This window comes from Rhinopithecus bieti, unplaced genomic scaffold (genome assembly GCF_001698545.2).
Source record: "Rhinopithecus bieti isolate Rb0 unplaced genomic scaffold, ASM169854v2 scaffold_15437, whole genome shotgun sequence".
In the NCBI taxonomy this organism is placed as follows: domain Eukaryota; kingdom Metazoa; phylum Chordata; class Mammalia; order Primates; family Cercopithecidae; genus Rhinopithecus; species Rhinopithecus bieti.
Genome location: NW_016808212.1, coordinates 561,083 through 580,823, shown reverse-complemented (window position 1 = coordinate 580,823; position 19,741 = coordinate 561,083). Strand labels below are relative to the sequence as shown.

The 19,741-nt window shown below is 49.5% G+C and overlaps 1 protein-coding gene across 1 annotated transcript in view; it reads left to right on the top strand.

Annotated features, from left to right (window-relative positions):
- The window catches only part of ADARB2 (adenosine deaminase RNA specific B2 (inactive)), a 530,095-nt gene that overhangs the window by 443,995 nt on the left and 66,359 nt on the right, over positions 1 to 19,741 (top strand). The window contains 1 exon segment of the mRNA XM_017885822.1: positions 4,598 to 4,712. Within this exon segment, the coding sequence (XP_017741311.1) occupies positions 4,598 to 4,712 (115 nt within the window).

Genomic DNA, 19,741 nt, shown 5'->3' with positions numbered 1-19,741 from the left:
GAAGGAAGGAAGGAAGGAAGGAAGGAAGGAAGGAAGGAAGGAAGGAAGGAAGGAAGGAAGGAAGGAAGGAAGGGGCTGTGGAGTTGGAAATGTGTGGACCTGGGGAGAGGAAGTGCCCTGTCCTTGAGGGTGCCATGGCCGCTGCCTGGAGCCGCCCTGCAGGACTGAATGTGCACATGTGAGTGCCGTGGCCTCCCGGTTGGCAGCTGTGCCTCCTACCTCCTCCAGCTGGGATGGGTGGAACCATCCGGCCAGCAATGTCTCCATTCAGCTCTGTCAGTTCAAGGCTGTCTCTACCAGCCAGGGGCCCTTGTCACTCTGGAAGAAGGCTGAGCATTACTGTCCACCTGGCATCTGCTGGCCACGCAAGCCCTCCCCAGTGAGTCGAGGAGGCCTTCGTCTGTGGAAATGCTGAGGCCCAAACAAAACGTGCTTCATTCCACCCCAGCTGTTCCTCAAATGACCCCACGAGGGAGCAGCCAGGGCTCAGGCTGCTTGGTTCATAGTAGGAGCCTAGGGCAGGGGTGCAGGCCTGCAGGGTGCGGAGAGCAGGCGGCCAGGCTCCACCACGGTCCCCCCTCTGAGGGCTGCTGCCTTTTCAGGGTGCTGGCCGCCTTCGCCCATGTTCTGTCCCGGCCGCGGCTGCTCCAACCTGCACCCAGAGGCAGCGAAGCCTGCGGCCATCCTTGAATTCAGATCCTGCTTTTCCTCAGAGCAATCTGGTCACCAGTTCAGTGCAAGGGTCAAGGTCAAGACAGCTGGGGTAATTCCCGTCTCTGCCACCCCCTGCCGTGAGACTGGTTACGTTGCTTCAGTAGCTAAAAAGGATAATATGGGCACTTTCCTGGGCCGGTAATGCGCCTGCTCAGAATTGAGTCCCTGCTGTCACTGTGTGTCTTCCCATCTCTAAGGGGACAGAGCACTCCCTCGGTTTCCACAGTGAAATCTATTTTTGCACACACTGTTACGACTTATTGGTCTGGGACCATCCTGATGTCCTGTGCTGGAGCCCCTCAGGCAGACACAAAGTGACACAGAGAGTCCTCCTGTGCTGGACAAGCGGTTACTTCTTAGACATTCGAAACTTCATCCTAAAAAACAAACAAACAAGCAAACAAACAAACAAAAAAAAAACAAAGAAACAGTTACACACATCATTTGGAATAACTCCAGAGCACAGCGGGTGCTGGAGTCAGATGCCTGGCACCATAACAGCTGTTTTAGAAGCAGAAGATGTAGTTCTGTCCTTGAATCAACATTAACACCCATGAATCACCCAGAGTCGGATTCCAGAGTGAGAAACAGCAGTGAACCCCGTGGGGCAGATGTGGCCCCCAGGCTGCCACGGCCACCGCCCGGGCTGGGGAAGTGTCCCCATGGCTGGAGTCCAGGACACCTGTGCAGTGAAGCTGATCGGTGCTGCTCTCGCCTGCCCATGTGCCATGGGGCCGACCAGCGGGAGAGCAGCCTGCGTTCTGTCACCTGAGAAAGGGAAGCTCTCCTACTCTTCCTTCAAGGTTCATCTCAGACATCAGCTTTGGACAAGGCTTTCTAGACCCTCTGCCCAGTGGGGAGCCCTTCAGTGCCCCGTCCCCTCTACGGGACTGGTGAGGATGAGCACCCCAAGTCAAGGCCCAGCGCCAGCCTCCCCACCTCCCAGACCTGCTGGCGCCTACGAGTCTCGGGCCTGGCAGAGGTCCCACCCGCCACCTGGTCCCAGAGTCAGGGCTGCCCCGTCAACCCTGTGCCTGGATTGCTTCCCCTGGGAGACGCAGGACGTCCTGGCAGGATGGGACTGGCGGTGCACACCCTGCAGGAGCCTATGGTGGAGCTGCCGATGTCACCTTCGCCCGCTATCACGGTGCTCAGAAGCTGATTTCTCGAGGCCCGAGGTGATAGCTGAGGCCTCTCGGGGCTCCAGGGCTCTGTGGGCCTCTGTACCCTGCATCTTCTTCTCCACCCCAGCTCAGAGCTCAGCGTGCAAGGTCGTGGGGGGCACAGGAGGGGCTAGACAACCTCACAGCCAGGCCTGACCTTTAGAGTGGGCAGCGCCAGCCTTCTAGGTGAGAACCAAGGACTGTCACGAAGGCTCCCGCCTGCCAACCACCTTGTGGATGTCATTCATAGCTACTGTGTGTGATTTGGGCACCAAGGAAGACCAGGTTATCACAGGAGCCTGGCTCAGTGGCTGGAGCCTGTAATCCCACTGCTTTGGGAGGCTGAGGTGGGAGGATCCTTCGAGCCCAAAAGTTCAAGGTTGCAGTGAGCCGTGATGGTGCCGCTGCACTCCAGCCTGGGCGGCAGAGAGAGACCCTGTCTCAAAGAAAAAGAAAAACATTAAGAGTTATGCTCTCCCTTGACAGCATGCATTGGAAGAGTAAACGAGGGTGCAGCAGGCTGAACAGTGGCCACAGAAAGAGACATCCAACCCTGTGACGGTGACTGAGAAAAAGTTCTCTGCAGATATCCTCAAGTTAAGGACTTGGAGATGGCCTCATCCTGGATTGACCAAGTGGGCCCTCAATCCAATGACAGTTGTCCCTACAAGAGGCAGAAGAGCAGACACAGACATAGAGGAAAAGGCCATGTGGGGACAGAGGCGGAGACTGCAGTGATGCAGCCACCACCCAGGGACGCCCGGAGTCCTGGAACTGGGAGAGGCAGGAAGGAGGCTCCCCAGAGCCACAGGAGGGAGCACGGCCCCTGGACAGCTCAGTCTCAGATTTCTGCCTCCAGAGCTGTGGGAGGATGAATGCCTGCTGTTTAAAGACACCCCAGTTAAGGGAATTTTTCCAGCAGCTCCAGGACACAGCACATGGGGTATCCAGGACACAGGTTTCCCTCTCTGGACCTGATTCCAGACATGAAAGACAGGACAGCCGGGAGCAGCCTGGGCCGGGAGCACCCAGGAAGACTCCAGGTGCACAGCAGTCCCTGAAAGGTTGGGGTCCCGTTTCCCCCTCAGGCCAGCATTGTGCCCCTCAGGGGAAGCCTAGCTCATCTGCCGTCTGTCCTATGTGGGGCTTCCGTATTGATTCACGGCACAGTGGGAAAAGGAACTGACATCACCTACGGCCTACAGCGGCTCGGGGCCCTCAAACCCCGGGGTGAGCAGAGGAGACTGTGCCAGGCCCTGCACATCTGCCCTTTACTGCAGAAGAATTAAGAGGGAGAGGGGCTAGGTTGTTTTGTGGCAGGTTTTTCGCTTCTGGCAGGCAAGGCTGTTTTCACACAAACATGTTTTATTGCCTACAAGTGGGATTTTAAACACTGTCTATCTTTCTTATCGTTATTAATCAGAGAGCTGTCCTTATCAGCAGCAATGCCTGCACAGCATCAGCGTCCGCACAGGCCTGGTGGGAATGTGGAAACCGGGCCCAAAGACTGCACAGTATCAAACGCACATGCCTGGTGGAAACGCGGAAACCCGATCCATCAGAGAAAGGGACTGTTTCCTGCCTCATGGATGAGACGATGAATTGGTTTGGCTGCTCAGAGGCTCGGGCAATGCCTGTGGTGACTGGGGAGACGATGATAATGATAAAATAATAAGAGTAACAGTCACAGCCATCATCTCTGAGCACTTCCTACCAAGTGTGGGGCACCGCGCTGAGCACTTAAGATGCCATATTACATTTAATCCTTACAAAACACCATAAGGTGGAAATGAAGATGATTCGCTTGTAAATTAGGAAAATGGGCTCTGAGGTGTTAATGACTCACCCAGGCCCCTGAGTGGCAGAACTGAGGGTCCAACCAGGTTTCCCTACTCCAAGGCCTGCAACAGCTATGCCAGCCAAACTGCCCCAATGAGAAGCTTGGGGCCCCACATCAAGGAAAAGGCAGTGCTGCAGCCTTGGGCCCAGAGGAGCCAGGGAAAGGGTGGCCACAGAGCCACACTCTGGCTGCCACATGCTACTGTGTGTGCTGCCTTTCCAGAGACCAGGAATCGCCTTATCACTCATCAAATTATGTTAAGGGGCGTGCAGGGGCACATGTGTATGTGTCTGTGTACATGTGTGTGCACATACGCACGTGTGCCTCTGTGTGTGCATGTGTGTGCATATTCATATGTGCATGTGTACCCTAGGTGCGTCGTGTGTTGCATGTGAATGTGTGCATCTGGTGCATGTGCAGGAAGGTGAGAAGAGGTTGTGGAGTGAGCCACAGCGCCAGCCATTTAGCCAGGAGAGCAGCCTGAGACTGCCGGCTGTGTAGACACTGGCTCTGGAATACTCAGAAGACTGGTGGCCCATCATCCCTGTAAAAATCCCCTCCTCCTCCAGCCACTGCTCTGAGAGGCAGGGATAGGGAAGTGGACACTGTTTCCATGGGGAGGTCGGCAGAGCTCAGGGTTTCTGCTGAGAGCAACGCTGAGGTTAACCACTCATAAGCCACTCAATATGATTCTGAGTTTTGGGGGCACAGCCAGAGAGAGGCCACGTGTGGCCGGGGGGGACAAGGCTGTGAGAAGGGGAGGAGAGCAGGCCCACATGTGGCCACATGGGGATGAGGCTGAGGATGGGGAGGACAGTGCCCATCATCCTTTGTGGCACCTGCTCAGCCCAACGTGGAGGCCTGTGCTTGTGTCTTTCAGGAATTCGCAGACTCCATATCCCAGCTGGTCACACAGAAGTTCCGCGAGGTGACGATGGACCTCACGCCCATGCATGCCCGCCACAAAGCTGTGGCAGGAATCGTCATGACCAAAGGTAGCCACCTCTTCTTTTCCTGTGGGCATTTTCATCTCTAAAGAAAGGAGCATTAGCATCTACCTGATCTTGGAGGCCAAAAGGCTCTCCCTTCCACACCAAGCTGTGACAAAGAAAGACAAAATATTATAGGATACACAGAGATCAGTGGCCAGAGCGTATTAGCGGGAAAAGCCATCCTGACCATGGTGCTGTGATTAGGCTGCCAGGGCCCAGCTCTGCACAAACATCCCCCATCTCAGGGGGGCCTGGCCAGTCCCTTCCGGAGAACCCAAGTCTCCTGAGAGTCCTGAGTCCCTCTCGTTGGGGTGTAACCCACCCCAGAACGCTCTCGTTTCTGCCAAGATTCCCCATCCCAAACACCCAGGGAGGGAATTCCACTCTAAGAAACACAGGTTACCCAGCCGCGAGGGGCATGCTGAGAGCCAAGGAGGCGGCCTCTCCAGTCAGCCAGGATGGGGGAAAATGAATGAGGGCTAAATTTGATGAGTCAGCACTGTGGAAACAACAAGCCACCAACCCATTAATAACAAGCCAGCGGGTTATTTGAATTCAACCATTTCCATTTCCAAAGTTTTTCATAACTGTGTAATGACCTCCTCGTCACACTCATTACACTCACACACTTGAGAGTCGTTACTGTAAAATAGTAACTGACTTTTGGATTAAGTTTCACACACAGGCTTGCTCTGCATGTGCCGGCAAAATCTAAGGCGGAAAAAGACCATCGACCTGACATACAAACATATTTATATTAAAAAATAAAGGACCAGATGACTGGCATGGTTCTCAGCCATGCTGGGCTGGCAGGGTCCTCTCCAATCTTGCTGGGTGTGGGAATTTTGGAACTAGCACCCAGTGCCATGTCTTGGCTGTGTAATCTTCCCAGTGTGGGCCTCCTGGTAAAATGAAAATGAAACGCTTCCTCACAATGTAACTGGGTGAGATCTAGAATATGAGATTCTTTGAAAGGTAAAGTTGTTTTATAAATAGATCATGCAATATATAAATATACCAGCCCCACCCTGACCACCAGCACCTGCCCCACCTTTCAGACACAGATGACACCTGCCTCTTTGTGGAATTAGGAATGTTCTAAATTGAGGGCTAAGAGTTCACCTCCACCAAGCTCATCCCTGCTGGAGGTGACCATTCCTTCATCCTCCAGCATGCAGCCATCAGCTGGGCACCGCCATACACTGGGCACTGCTCTGTAGGCCCACGGGGCTGCAAGGAAGAGACACAGCCCCCACTCAGGGTACAGCAGTCTCACTAAGGGAGCAGTGAGTTTGGCAGGCCAAAAGCATCATCCTAGCACAGAATCCAGCCCCACCTGCACAGAGCTCTGCGACCCATGGCCAGCCACTGAGCCTTGCTGGGACTCTGTTCTCTCACCTTTAAAACAGGGATAACAGCAACACCTACCTGATCAGATTATTTTGAAGGCTACATGTGTTCATGTATTTCTAGCTCTTAGAAAGTTACCTAGCCCATAGCAAGTACCATGTAAGTGTTAGTTAATTATTGGTAATGGCACTGTTTAATTTACAAATTATTTAGTCAGTGCCTGGCATACAAAGTTCTGGGGAAACAGCAGAGAACAAGAGACCAAATGCTTACCCTTGTGGCTCTTATATTCCAGTGGGGAACGGTTCATAAAGAATAATTTAAATCCAATATAAAAGAACTATAAAAGAATTATGTACACACAGAGTTGTTGGTCCATATAAACAAAACTTTGGTAAATTTTAAAATGCGGAGTGTTACACAGATTTCTGCTACAGATTTCTGAATAACTCAGTTTAAATTAGTGTCCTGGTCTGAAAGGAAAGAAGGGAGGGTTGGGGGAGGGAGTAGAAGGGGGAGGGGAACCAGCCACTCTGGCTTCCTTATNCAGGTTTTTCGCTTCTGGCAGGCAAGGCTGTTTTCACACAAACATGTTTTATTGCCTACAAGTGGGATTTTTAAACACTGTCTATCTTTCTTATCGTTATTAATCAGAGAGCTGTCCTTATCAGCAGCAATGCCTGCACAGCATCAGCGTCCGCACAGGCCTGGTGGGAATGTGGAAACCGGGCCCAAAGACTGCACAGTATCAAACGCACATGCCTGGTGGAAACGCGGAAACCCGATCCATCAGAGAAAGGGACTGTTTCCTGCCTCATGGATGAGACGATGAATTGGTTTGGCTGCTCAGAGGCTCGGGCAATGCCTGTGGTGACTGGGGGAGACGATGATAATGATAAAAATAATAAGAGTAACAGTCACAGCCATCATCTCTGAGCACTTCCTACCAAGTGTGGGGCACCGCGCTGAGCACTTAAGATGCCATATTACATTTAATCCTTACAAAAACACCATAAGGTGGAAATGAAGATGATTCGCTTGTAAATTAGGAAAATGGGCTCTGAGGTGTTAATGACTCACCCAGGCCCCTGAGTGGCAGAACTGAGGGTCCAACCAGGTTTCCCTACTCCAAGGCCTGCAACAGCTATGCCAGCCAAACTGCCCCCAATGAGAAGCTTGGGGCCCCACATCAAGGAAAAGGCAGTGCTGCAGCCTTGGGCCCAGAGGAGCCAGGGAAAGGGTGGCCACAGAGCCACACTCTGGCTGCCACATGCTACTGTGTGTGCTGCCTTTCCAGAGACCAGGAATCGCCTTATCACTCATCAAATTATGTTAAGGGGCGTGCAGGGGCACATGTGTATGTGTCTGTGTACATGTGTGTGCACATACGCACGTGTGCCTCTGTGTGTGCATGTGTGTGCATATTCATATGTGCATGTGTGCCCTAGGTGCGTCATGCGTTGCATGTGAATGTGTGCATCTGGTGCATGTGCAGGAAGGTGAGAAGAGGTTGTGGAGTGAGCCACAGCGCCAGCCATTTAGCCAGGAGAGCAGCCTGAGACTGCCGGCTGTGTAGACACTGGCTCTGGAATACTCAGAAGACTGGTGGCCCATCATCCCTGTAAAATCCCCTCCTCCTCCAGCCACTGCTCTGAGAGGCAGGGATAGGGAAGTGGACACTGTTTCCATGGGGAGGTCGGCAGAGCTCAGGGTTTCTGCTGAGAGCAACGCTGAGGTTAACCACTCATAAGCCACTCAATATGATTCTGAGTTTTGGGGCACAGCCAGAGAGAGGCCACGTGTGGCCGGGGGGGACAAGGCTGTGAGAAGGGGAGGAGAGCAGGCCCACATGTGGCCACATGGGGATGAGGCTGAGGATGGGGAGGACAGTGCCCATCATCCTTTGTGGCACCTGCTCAGCCCAACGTGGAGGCCTGTGCTTGTGTCTTTCAGGAATTCGCAGACTCCATATCCCAGCTGGTCACACAGAAGTTCCGCGAGGTGACGATGGACCTCACGCCCATGCATGCCCGCCACAAAGCTGTGGCAGGAATCGTCATGACCAAAGGTAGCCACCTCTTCTTTTCCTGTGGGCATTTTCATCTCTAAAGAAAGGAGCATTAGCATCTACCTGATCTTGGAGGCCAAAAGGCTCTCCCTTCCACACCAAGCTGTGACAAAGAAAGACAAAATATTATAGGATACACAGAGATCAGTGGCCAGAGCGTATTAGCGGGAAAAGCCATCCTGACCATGGTGCTGTGATTAGGCTGCCAGGGCCCAGCTCTGCACAAACATCCCCATCTCAGGGGGGCCTGGCCAGTCCCTTCCGGAGAACCCAAGTCTCCTGAGAGTCCTGAGTCCCTCTCGTTGGGGTGTAACCCACCCCAGAACGCTCTCGTTTCTGCCAAGATTCCCCATCCCAAACACCCAGGGAGGGAATTCCACTCTAAGAAACACAGGTTACCCAGCCGCGAGGGGCATGCTGAGAGCCAAGGAGGCGGCCTCTCCAGTCAGCCAGGATGGGGAAAATGAATGAGGGCTAAATTTGATGAGTCAGCACTGTGGAAACAACAAGCCACCAACCCATTAATAACAAGCCAGCGGGTTATTTGAATTCAACCATTTCCATTTCCAAAGTTTTCATAACTGTGTAATGACCTCCTCGTCACACTCATTACACTCACACACTTGAGAGTCGTTACTGTAAAATAGTAACTGACTTTTGGATTAAGTTTCACACACAGGCTTGCTCTGCATGTGCCGGCAAAATCTAAGGCGGAAAAGACCATCGACCTGACATACAAACATATTTATATTAAAAAATAAAGGACCAGATGACTGGCATGGTTCTCAGCCATGCTGGGCTGGCAGGGTCCTCTCCAATCTTGCTGGGTGTGGGAATTTTGGAACTAGCACCCAGTGCCATGTCTTGGCTGTGTAATCTTCCCAGTGTGGGCCTCCTGGTAAAATGAAAATGAAACGCTTCCTCACAATGTAACTGGGTGAGATCTAGAATATGAGATTCTTTGAAAGGTAAAGTTGTTTTATAAATAGATCATGCAATATATAAATATACCAGCCCCACCCTGACCACCAGCACCTGCCCCACCTTTCAGACACAGATGACACCTGCCTCTTTGTGGAATTAGGAATGTTCTAAATTGAGGGCTAAGAGTTCACCTCCACCAAGCTCATCCCTGCTGGAGGTGACCATTCCTTCATCCTCCAGCATGCAGCCATCAGCTGGGCACCGCCATACACTGGGCACTGCTCTGTAGGCCCACGGGGCTGCAAGGAAGAGACACAGCCCCACTCAGGGTACAGCAGTCTCACTAAGGGAGCAGTGAGTTTGGCAGGCCAAAAGCATCATCCTAGCACAGAATCCAGCCCCACCTGCACAGAGCTCTGCGACCCATGGCCAGCCACTGAGCCTTGCTGGGACTCTGTTCTCTCACCTTTAAAACAGGGATAACAGCAACACCTACCTGATCAGATTATTTTGAAGGCTACATGTGTTCATGTATTTCTAGCTCTTAGAAAGTTACCTAGCCCATAGCAAGTACCATGTAAGTGTTAGTTAATTATTGGTAATGGCACTGTTTAATTTACAAATTATTTAGTCAGTGCCTGGCATACAAAGTTCTGGGGAAACAGCAGAGAACAAGAGACCAAATGCTTACCCTTGTGGCTCTTATATTCCAGTGGGGAACGGTTCATAAAGAATAATTTAAATCCAATATAAAAGAACTATAAAAGAATTATGTACACACAGAGTTGTTGGTCCATATAAACAAAACTTTGGTAAATTTTAAAATGCGGAGTGTTACACAGATTTCTGCTACAGATTTCTGAATAACTCAGTTTAAATTAGTGTCCTGGTCTGAAAGGAAAGAAGGGAGGGTTGGGGAGGGAGTAGAAGGGGAGGGGAACCAGCCACTCTGGCTTCCTTATTGTGCAATGCACTTCCAGCCCCAGAGGCATAAGTCAGTATGACTTGGAAAGTAATTTTTTAGCATTTCTCAGCTCCAGAACTGTGATTGTCCAATATCTTTCCATCTTTCTGGGAAACAAATCTGGCAAGTTTTGGAAGCTACTCTCAAACTTCATGTGGAAAATAGTAATGTTTTACAGAGGCTTGTGGGGAAATGATACTTCTGAGTTGCCAGTGAATACAATGCTTTATGTGTAGGCAATTTATCTACATGAATTAAACTTATTATATGAAAATGAGGCTTCACAAGGTAGAGCTTCACTAATTAGTGACTTCTGAATGCTGAAGAATAACTTGCTGAAATTTACTTTTCCTATTGTAAAGAGATAAACATTGATTTTAAAAAATTAGAAATGTGCAAAATTACTAATACAAACATTTTTAGATACTCATTTACTTAAAGTTGATGTGCCATTTCATCTTAATTCTAGTTCAATTATTCAAGCAAATGCCTAAGAAATTCTCAGAATAATGTGTCTTGTTCTAGTTGCTGTATATGTCACAATGTTTTAAAATTAAACTTATTTTGAAATAAAACACAATTTGATTTGCCACGCCAGTGGATGGAATGCCAACTCACTCACATTAATTAGCTCCTGAAAGTTCTGTTTATGAATCGGAGACCATTTCTTTGCCATTATGAGAAATATAATCAGAGAAATATATACTTATGAACAGAAGTTTTTATTTTTATCAAATTAATGCAGTCATATGGTAGAGATTCTAAAGAACTTCTGAATGAAAAGCCGTATTCTCCCACTCCACCCCTCACTCCCCTTCATTCTCAGAAGCCACCTCTAACCATTTTAACTTTTGTTCTTGTGACTCTAAGTACTATATTGTTTCTATATTTCTAGATTTTCAGTTCTAGATAACATCTATTGACTCGTGCTATTAACATTTGATACTTTTTCATTTTCCATTATTGTTTGTAATGCACAATTATAGATAATAAACCTTTATTTCTTATTGCATCAAATTTAGAAGGTGTGGTTTCACTCACCTTGGGAGAGGCTGTGCGTTGAGGGTGGCAACCCTCAGCCCCTTCCCCACTAGCCAGCCTCTCCCAATTACCCGTTACATCTTTACACCATCATCACTGGTATTTATATCCTTTCTTATGCCCATAATTAAGTCTTCTCTATTTTGTCTTTTGAGTGATTATAAAAGCTGAACAGCATCTATCTGATGAGAGTATTGTAGATATTCCCACCACAGGGCCAAGCAGAACCACGTTCAACCTTCCCAGGACAGTTCCCCCCAAAAGGGAGCCTGGCTGCCTGGCGTCAGGACACACAGAGGCTCTGCCTCCACTCCCAGCTCCAAGTCATGTTGTGTTTAAGTTTGATTCATGTGTGTTGCTAGACTTGCTTATATCGCTTTTGAAATATTGTGCCTTTTTTTTCTGGAATGTCTTTTTTCTTACTGAAAGAGAGAGGAAGATTGTGCCTTTACCATACGTGCTAAGTCACAAGGCCTCTAGGGAAGCATCTTGCGGAGGGTACCTGCCTCTCTCCTGGAGAACTCCCCAGCCAGGCCCACCGAGGCACATGCTCTGCAGACCCTGCGTCCTGCTCTTCCAGTGGGACACCGTCTCTGAGATCATTGTCTTCTCCCCTGCTTTGTCTCCCCTCATACAGAGCTTCCTCAAGAAGCATCATCTACAATGGGAGATCAATTTTGTGAATATTCCCACATCTCAAAATGCCTTGATTTGCTTCGCATCCGTCCCAATAGGTTCCCAGGTGGGGAATTCTAAGCTTTCAATTATTTTCCCTCAGTATTTTGAAGCAATGTTTCCATTATCTTTTATCTAATATTTCTGACCTGCCTCACATTTTCTCTGCAGTGACCAGCACCCATTCCTACCCGAGAGGGGGAAAGGTCTTTTTTTTAACTTGGATTTAAGAATATGTTTAGGTATGAGCCATTCACCTTTCTTGACATATTTAAGCTATTTGTATATTTTCATGTCATTTGCATTATGAATTCCTTCATTTACACACATTTCTGTTAAATTTTCAATACTCTATTAATCTTCTGCTTTTACTTTTTAAATTTTAGTCTCTTCATTCTTTTACTTGATGTTTTTGGAGATTTCTTAAATTTATCCTACAGCTCATCAACTGCCTTTCCCTCCTAATTTTTGCAACCTATTTTCATTATTTGAGTCTTTCTTTTTTTTTTTTTTTGTATTTTTTGGTAGAGACAGGGTTTCATCCTGTTAGCCAGGATGGTCTGGATCTCCTGACCTCGTGATCCGCCCGTCTTGGCCTCCCAAATTGCTGGGATTACAGGCTTGAGCCACCACGAGTCTTTCACTTATCCTCCATTCTTCCTTTTTCGAGGGAGCCTCTCGTTCTGTAGCTGTAACTTCTGTTCAGCTCCTCTGAGGAGACACCCTGGCCCGTGTCCTCCAGGCCAGGGGTAGTGGCTTTCTGTGTCGCGTGGTCTTTCTCCCGTGTCCTGCTCATGGCTCTAGTCTGAATACACACACTTGTGAACGAGACGTTAGATTGGTATCGTAGGCGCTGGCCTGGTGTCTTCCGCGGTGGTGTCCAGCTGGTCCTTCTCCCACAGGCTCCCGCCCGGATGGGAAGGTGGCGCAGGGCCCATTTCCATCAGCTCAGGTCTCCTTAGGATTCCCGGGAGGCGCCCCCACCCCCCGCCAGCGCCAATGAGGTGGGGTCCCAGCCGGCCCTGGACCCTTCTCAGGTGGTCCTTCCCTCCCTGTAGCGTGAGACCATCTTTCATGCTGAACAAGTGCTTCCACCCTCAGACATTCTCCCCAGGGAGAAGGAGGCTTGGCCAACTGCCGCAGCCATTTATTAAAAATAATCCAGTGAGCCTTATGCCAGGAGCACACGCACTGCTGCCCCCAGACCCGTAGGCACCGAACCTGGGCCCTCCCAGGCCTGAACTTGAAGGCAGCTGCTCTCTCTGCCACTGGGAAGCTTTGTTCTCTTTCTCTCAACTCCTTCTCTGCTCCCACTCACACGCCATCTTCTCAGAGGGCGTGGACTGTGTCTTCCGGGGGAGCTTGGACACTGCTCAGGCCCTCTCCTGGGAGGGCGTGGGCCCTTGCTCAGGTCTTCCGGAGGAGCCTCGCCATGCTCAGGCCGTCTCCCGGTGAAGCCTGGACCTGAGTGAGGCTGTCTCCCGGGAAGCTGTGGACCCCGCTCAGGCTGTCTTCCAGGAGGGTGTGGGCCCCAGTCTTCCGGGGAGCGGGCGCCTAGCTCAGGCCGGCTTCCGGGGAGCGGGGCTTCCCNCTCCTTCTCTGCTCCCACTCACACGCCATCTTCTCAGAGGGCGTGGACTGTGTCTTCCGGGGGAGCTTGGACACTGCTCAGGCCCTCTCCTGGGAGGGCGTGGGCCCTTGCTCAGGTCTTCCGGAGGAGCCTCGCCATGCTCAGGCCGTCTCCCGGTGAAGCCTGGACCTGAGTGAGGCTGTCTCCCGGGAAGCTGTGGACCCCGCTCAGGCTGTCTTCCAGGAGGGCGTGGGCCCCAGTCTTCCGGGGGAGCGGGCGCCTAGCTCAGGCCGGCTTCCGGGGGAGCGGGGGCTTCCCTCAGGCCGGCTTCCGGGGGAGCGGGGGCCTCCCTCAGGCCGGCTTCCGGGGGAGCGGGCGCCTAGCTCAGGCCGGCTTCCGGGGGAGCGGGGGCCTCCCTCAGGCCGGCTTCTGGGAGGGCATGGGTCCCACTCAACCCTTCTCTGGATTACACAGTAGTTCAGCTTTGTTCCCTCCCGAATCCTCTCGTTTCACCGGACAAAGAAAAGCAAATGTTCTCCTCTTGAACCCCGACAGCACTTACTAGCCAAGCTGTCAGGGTACCGCTTTATTTAGAAACTCTTGTGTTTCATGAATGATTCTTAAAGGGGTTGTTGATAGTGATGCCTTGCATTTAATATGCAGATTTACAATTTTGACAGCATTTTTACATACACTAATCAGTTTGATTGACATAACCCCGATAAGTGGGGAAGGCAGGAATTCTTATTAACGCTTTAGGAGGCCGGGCGCGGTGGCTCAAGCCTGTAATCCCAGCACTTTGGGAGGCCGAGACGGGCGGATCACGAGGTCAGGAGATCGAGACCATCCTGGCTAACACGGTGAAACCCCGTCTCTACCAAAAAATACAGAAAACTAGCCGGGCGAGGTGGCGGGCGCCTGTAGTCCCAGCTACTCGGGAGGCTGAGGCAGGAGAATGGCGTGAACCCGGGAGGCGGAGCTTGCAGTGAGCCGAGATCGCGCCACTGCACTCCAGCCCGGACCACAGAGCGAGACTCTGTCTCAACAAAAAATAAAATAAAATAAAAAAATTAACGCTTTAGGAAATGCAGACACCAAGATCAAGAGGCCTAGTGGCTTTCCTGATGCCCTGCGGGCGGGGCAGAGCTGAAAGGTGGAGCTGATGGTCCTTTATCCTTCGCGGCTCCAGGTTCCTGTTGGAAGCAGGCATCAAGGCCGGGTGGTGACCACGCATTACCTCTTTATGGGAAATTATTTTCTGAGTTTATTAAGTAAATAACTAGGAAAAGGAGTTTTCTCAAGTACATTTTAGGGGTTCGTGTTTAAACTTTTGCTAGTCTAGCCTACAAAACATGTTCTGAAACCGTGGCTTGTATAAATACTCTTTCCCATTTAAACTAAGGTCCAGTTTTATCACTCCACAAATTTCTTGGACTTATAACTGCCCTGGAAAAAATGCACATTTCTTGAAAACAGCGTGGTAAAGTTGAACTCTGTAACTCTGTAACTGTCCTCTGTAAGGACAACAAGGAAACCCTTCTGAGGGAAGTGGTCTAGCCTCTTTTATTAGGAAAAATACAGAAGTGCCAATTAATTCCACGACAGAGCATACGTTTTCCAAGTTTTGAAATGTAGATTATGTTTTGCTTCATATGTTTGGCTTTGAACCTAAAATGAGCACATAAGATAAAAAAAAAAAGTGTCTGTACTATCCGTGCCATGCTTTTGGCTTGAATAAAGAATTGTGTTATTGTGTTGTACCAGATAAAGCTGGTTATCAAACACGATTTTCCCATTTGCACTTTAGAAACCATGACAGTTTAAATACAGTTAAAACTTCTCTTTCCATCATACAAAGAGCATCTGTGTAAGTTCATCTTCACAAGGACTTAAGAGAAGTGGAGTATAAGGAGTTTATTCCCCCAATTTTTCAAAACCTTTGCTTTCATTGTCTCCCCTGAATGACTGGCAGCCACTTTGATCTTAAAATTAAAAGTAAGGTATTTTTATTTGCATCTAGTCGGGCATGAGGAAGATAAGCTGAAACAAATGAACTGGACAAAAACCCTAAACAGAAACCTCATGCTGTGATGAAAGATGGCGAATTATCATCTGTATTTCAAGGAATTGATCTTAATGATTGCTAAGTGGATACTGAGAAATGTGAAGCTGATGCTGTGTCTCTGTGGGTCTGTTCAGGCACATTAAGATTCATGGAGGCCGACAGCCCAGTATAATAAGGAGCACTGATGGGCAATTGATTTTAAATCTTTGGTTTAAACTGTTAGGTTTAAACTATAAGATGCAGGATGGATTTCACTACACCAATGCTGACCCTTGCATAGTGTGAATGCTGACACATTTCTACTAAACATCCCTCCCCAAAATGGAGAGGAAAAGAAAATCAGTCACTGACTGGACATTTGTTCCACCCGCATCCCACTTATGGCTCATTTAAATAGTTTAGCCTGGAATAATTCACAGGGTGCCGATGAAAACCCTCAAAGCTGAATTAACTAAGGAGAGGACTGGCAGCCCTGGCCGTGAGTTAAATCCTCACCAAATGCCTTCATTTATCCCAAGTAAGGAAATGGGTAGATGGAAATAACATGAGAAAGGGAGGAGAAAATATTTTTGCTACACTCTCTCAAGGTCTAGTACTCCAATCAAAGCTGTTCAAACACTTCTGCACTTCTCTGATTATTAACTCATAACTGAGCACTCAATTCTATCTTCAATCTAATTGTCCAAAAGGCTTCACCGAGAAAAGAAAATCCAACATTGTATCTCAAGGCAACACAACTAAACTCATTTTATTCTGGTCTCTTTGACTATGAGTCTTTTTTTAATGGAAGCGTAACAGTAACTTTGTTGATGAAAAAATAAAGGACGCTAGCATCCAGTGTTTACCTGCGTGCCAGGCAATGTTTGGGATATGTAAAGCCATATTCTCCTGTTATTCAACAAGCTAAAATATTCTTATGTTTACCCTAACCATGCTCTGGTTAAGCACACTTAGGAAAGAGGGCAAGAAAGAAAAAGAGAGAGTTAGGGAGGGAGGGAGGGAGAAAGAGAAAAAGAGAGAGTGAGGAAAGGGAGGGAGAAGGAAGAAAGAAGCTTCACGAAATGACTGTGTGTTATCTGTGAGCAGGAGTTATCATCATTGACCGGGTCCCCACTGTGTGGCTGGAGATATTAAAGATATTCTAAAGGATTTGGGCTAATTAGTGAACAAATGTGAAACTGAGTGAAGCTGTAACCCTCTGAAATAAGTGTGGACTTTCAAATGCGTGCACTTGGGGTCATGGTTTACACTCCCTCGTTCCCTAGTAGACCTTGTATTTAAAATTTCAAGATGTGTCCATTAGCATTAGGTGACATTGAAAGGGCTTCCCTGCAGAAACACTGGAGGAATCTGTGGTGCTGTTCCAGACACATCCACATTGGAACCTGGGGGTAATTCACGCCAAGAAACACAGGGTCTCATGACTTCACACAGCAAAATGGAGGTCTCCTGGCTTCCTGCCCTTTGCTGCTATAACCAAACTTTCCTCTCCCCGCACCTCTCTTTCCCACACACCCTCACTGCACACCGTGTCTGTGTCTCCTTCTGCTGCTCCGTTGGACTTTTGAAGTCTTCATGCACAGCGCTCTGGACCCAGCCCCTGCAGCGGCTTCACCACACTGATGACAGGAAGAGGTGTGCATGGAAGCAGCCTCCCAGGTTAGAGAGGCGGTGGGCATCTGATCCCTGAGGGCTGACCCTGAAGAGGAAGGGAGGCGGGGTCTCGGGCTGAGGAAGAGCTCCTGATGGAAGAAAGCAGTCTCAGCTTTGGGGCCATGCTGGCAACAGGTGGCTCATGCGGGAGCCAGTCATTGACAAGGTCAGTGGAGGGCAGAGAAGGGGAGGAGAGCAGGAAGCTATGATCGACAGTGGGTTCAGGGCGGCCTCCCCACCTTAGGTCAGTGCCTACCTATGTCATTGGGTCATTACCCAAGAATGAGGGCTCTAACTAGCCAGCCAGATTTGAGCCCAGGGGAACTCACACCTCAGTCAAGAAAAGAAGAGAAAGTATTGGAGGTCAGCAGAGAGGGCGTGGAGTTCACAGGGCCTGAACAAAGCTCCCCTCTGAGCTGATTCAAATATGATCTTCTTAAAACAGAACAAAATGAGCATGCCAAGTGGTTGCTTACAGATGAAGAAAGCACCGTCACTTACAAGATTTAGCTCATGAATTATTTAGGAGCTCTGGCTTCATGCTCTCATTATTTCTGGTTTTAGCGCCAGTGAGACCTTGTCAGCCATCCTCGGTGGGAGAAGGAAGAGACCATTCATCAATCAGACCAGGTGTTTCCTATTTGTTCCTTTGATATAAAAGAATGAGTTACTAATGGGGTGAAGAGCTTGCTCAGCCCAATGCAAATGTGGAGATAAATAGACTTTTCAATCTATTAATTGCAAAGCGTTCATTGTCATTCTACCTCTTTCTTGGGGGTAGGAAGAGGGCATTGAATATATTTACTAAATGTGAAATTACCATATTTATATCCAGTGAAACCCTCGCAGTGTTGATGTTGAGGAACATAACTAATAACCTTCTCATAAGCTCACCTGGCCTGATCTTTTGATGTATGTGGTGTCCTACCCCAAATTCTATGCATTTTACAGTTGTATCCACTCAGAACACCACTGGCTGCAGGAGGTGAGATAGCGGATTAGCAGTGGTGCAAACAAGCACCTTTTTATCTTTTTATTGTCTCAGTAACCAACAGTGGCCCACATGCCAGACAGTAGTGGCAGGTGCCATTCAGGCCCCTGTGGTTTCAGGATGTGTCACCCTCTGGCCACTCCTCATCCCGCCTGCTGCTACAGGTCACATTCCCAGACCCCATCAGGGCAGGAGGAGGACATTTTCCATCCTGAAGACTTCTTTTGGCCAGGATTTTGCTGCTGGCCGCTCAGCTGTGCAGGAAGTAATGGGGAGAGCTGGAAAGGGAGAGATTTGCATCTCAGTCTCCACAGCAAGGCCAGTGAGGGAGGATGGCTTGGAGCAGCTGGATGTTCAAGAACCAACACTGGTGCAGGTATCCACAGTGCCTGCTTACGTCTCCTAGAGCCTCAAGTCCCTCACGGTGCCCTCTTGAGCACTGTGCTGGGATGAGTGTGGAGAGGACTGTGTAGCAGCAAATACTGCTGCATCTGCCCATCCATTCTCATGCCCCAAAAGTATACTTTGGAAAAGTCAAGTTAATTCAGTAGGAGAATGTGCCAGATGTGCCATTGTCATGTAAACAGTTAGGTCCCAGGGCTGACACATGGTTGTCAATGTGCTTGCTTGCCTGGACGCCGCCTATGTCAGTGCCTAGCTTGTCCTGCCCTCTGATGGGGCTGTAGTGTGTTTGACTCACCATGAGTCACAGACACACATGTGACGTGTTGTGGGATGGATCCCCTCCACTCTCATAAGGTTGCACTGTCTAGTGAACCACACAGCTGGCTCCCCGCCCAAGGCCCACAGAAAGGTCACTGGCATCTCCTGAGTTTCCTCCCTCTCACCTCTAACCTCACCGACAGCCCATCAGGTTTGGAGAAGTTCCATTCCCTGAGGGGGAACAGCAAAGAGTGTTAACCAGCTGACATCTGGTCACATCTCTGTCCACAGGCTGACCCTCTTAGGGTTGTAGAGGGGGCCACAGTGCCTGAGGCCATCACAGGTGGACAGCAGCTGGCATCAGCCTGGTGTGGTTTCTGGGTTCTCTTAGTGCCTTTGCTGTGTTGTATGTTATGTGGAGTGAGCAGCATGTTGGATTAGTGTGTAGACCCAGCGCTCTCACATGTGCCTGGCACAGAAGGCTTGGCGAGTGTCAGCCGCACTGAGAAGGACAAGATACATGAATGGCACCCAGGGCCAGTGACTGCCTCATTTCCTGTCAGAGCAACATGTGAATCTGTGTCTACAAAGCAAGCCCCAGTCATTTTGGAAGGAAAAAGAATGAGTGTTAAAACAGCAGAGTTATTCATATCTAACATTCCTGGGTCCAAGCACTCCCTCATGTTTTGGCCCCGTGAGGAGCTCGGAGCATTGGCTCTGCTTGCTTCCTCACTGGGACTGAGCCCCGGCATGACTGGCAGTCTCAGCACCTGAAGGTGAGGGTGGCATGTCCTCTGGGAGCATTTTATAAGGAAATAAATGAGTATGTGATTACTTTGCTTATCCCGACAATGAAGGGCTGAGGCTGAGAAACCCTGGCTTTCATGGCGTGTTCACACAGTTGGACAGAGTCAGCATTTGGGATTCACTCATCGGTTGCCCACCATTCTTTGAAGCTCAGGTATAGCAAATGGGGACCATAGCATCTGTGGATGCCCACAGAGTGGGTTTTCTTTGTAGATGCCTCTGAATCTACTGAGCACCATATGTGTGCAACACTCAAGAGAA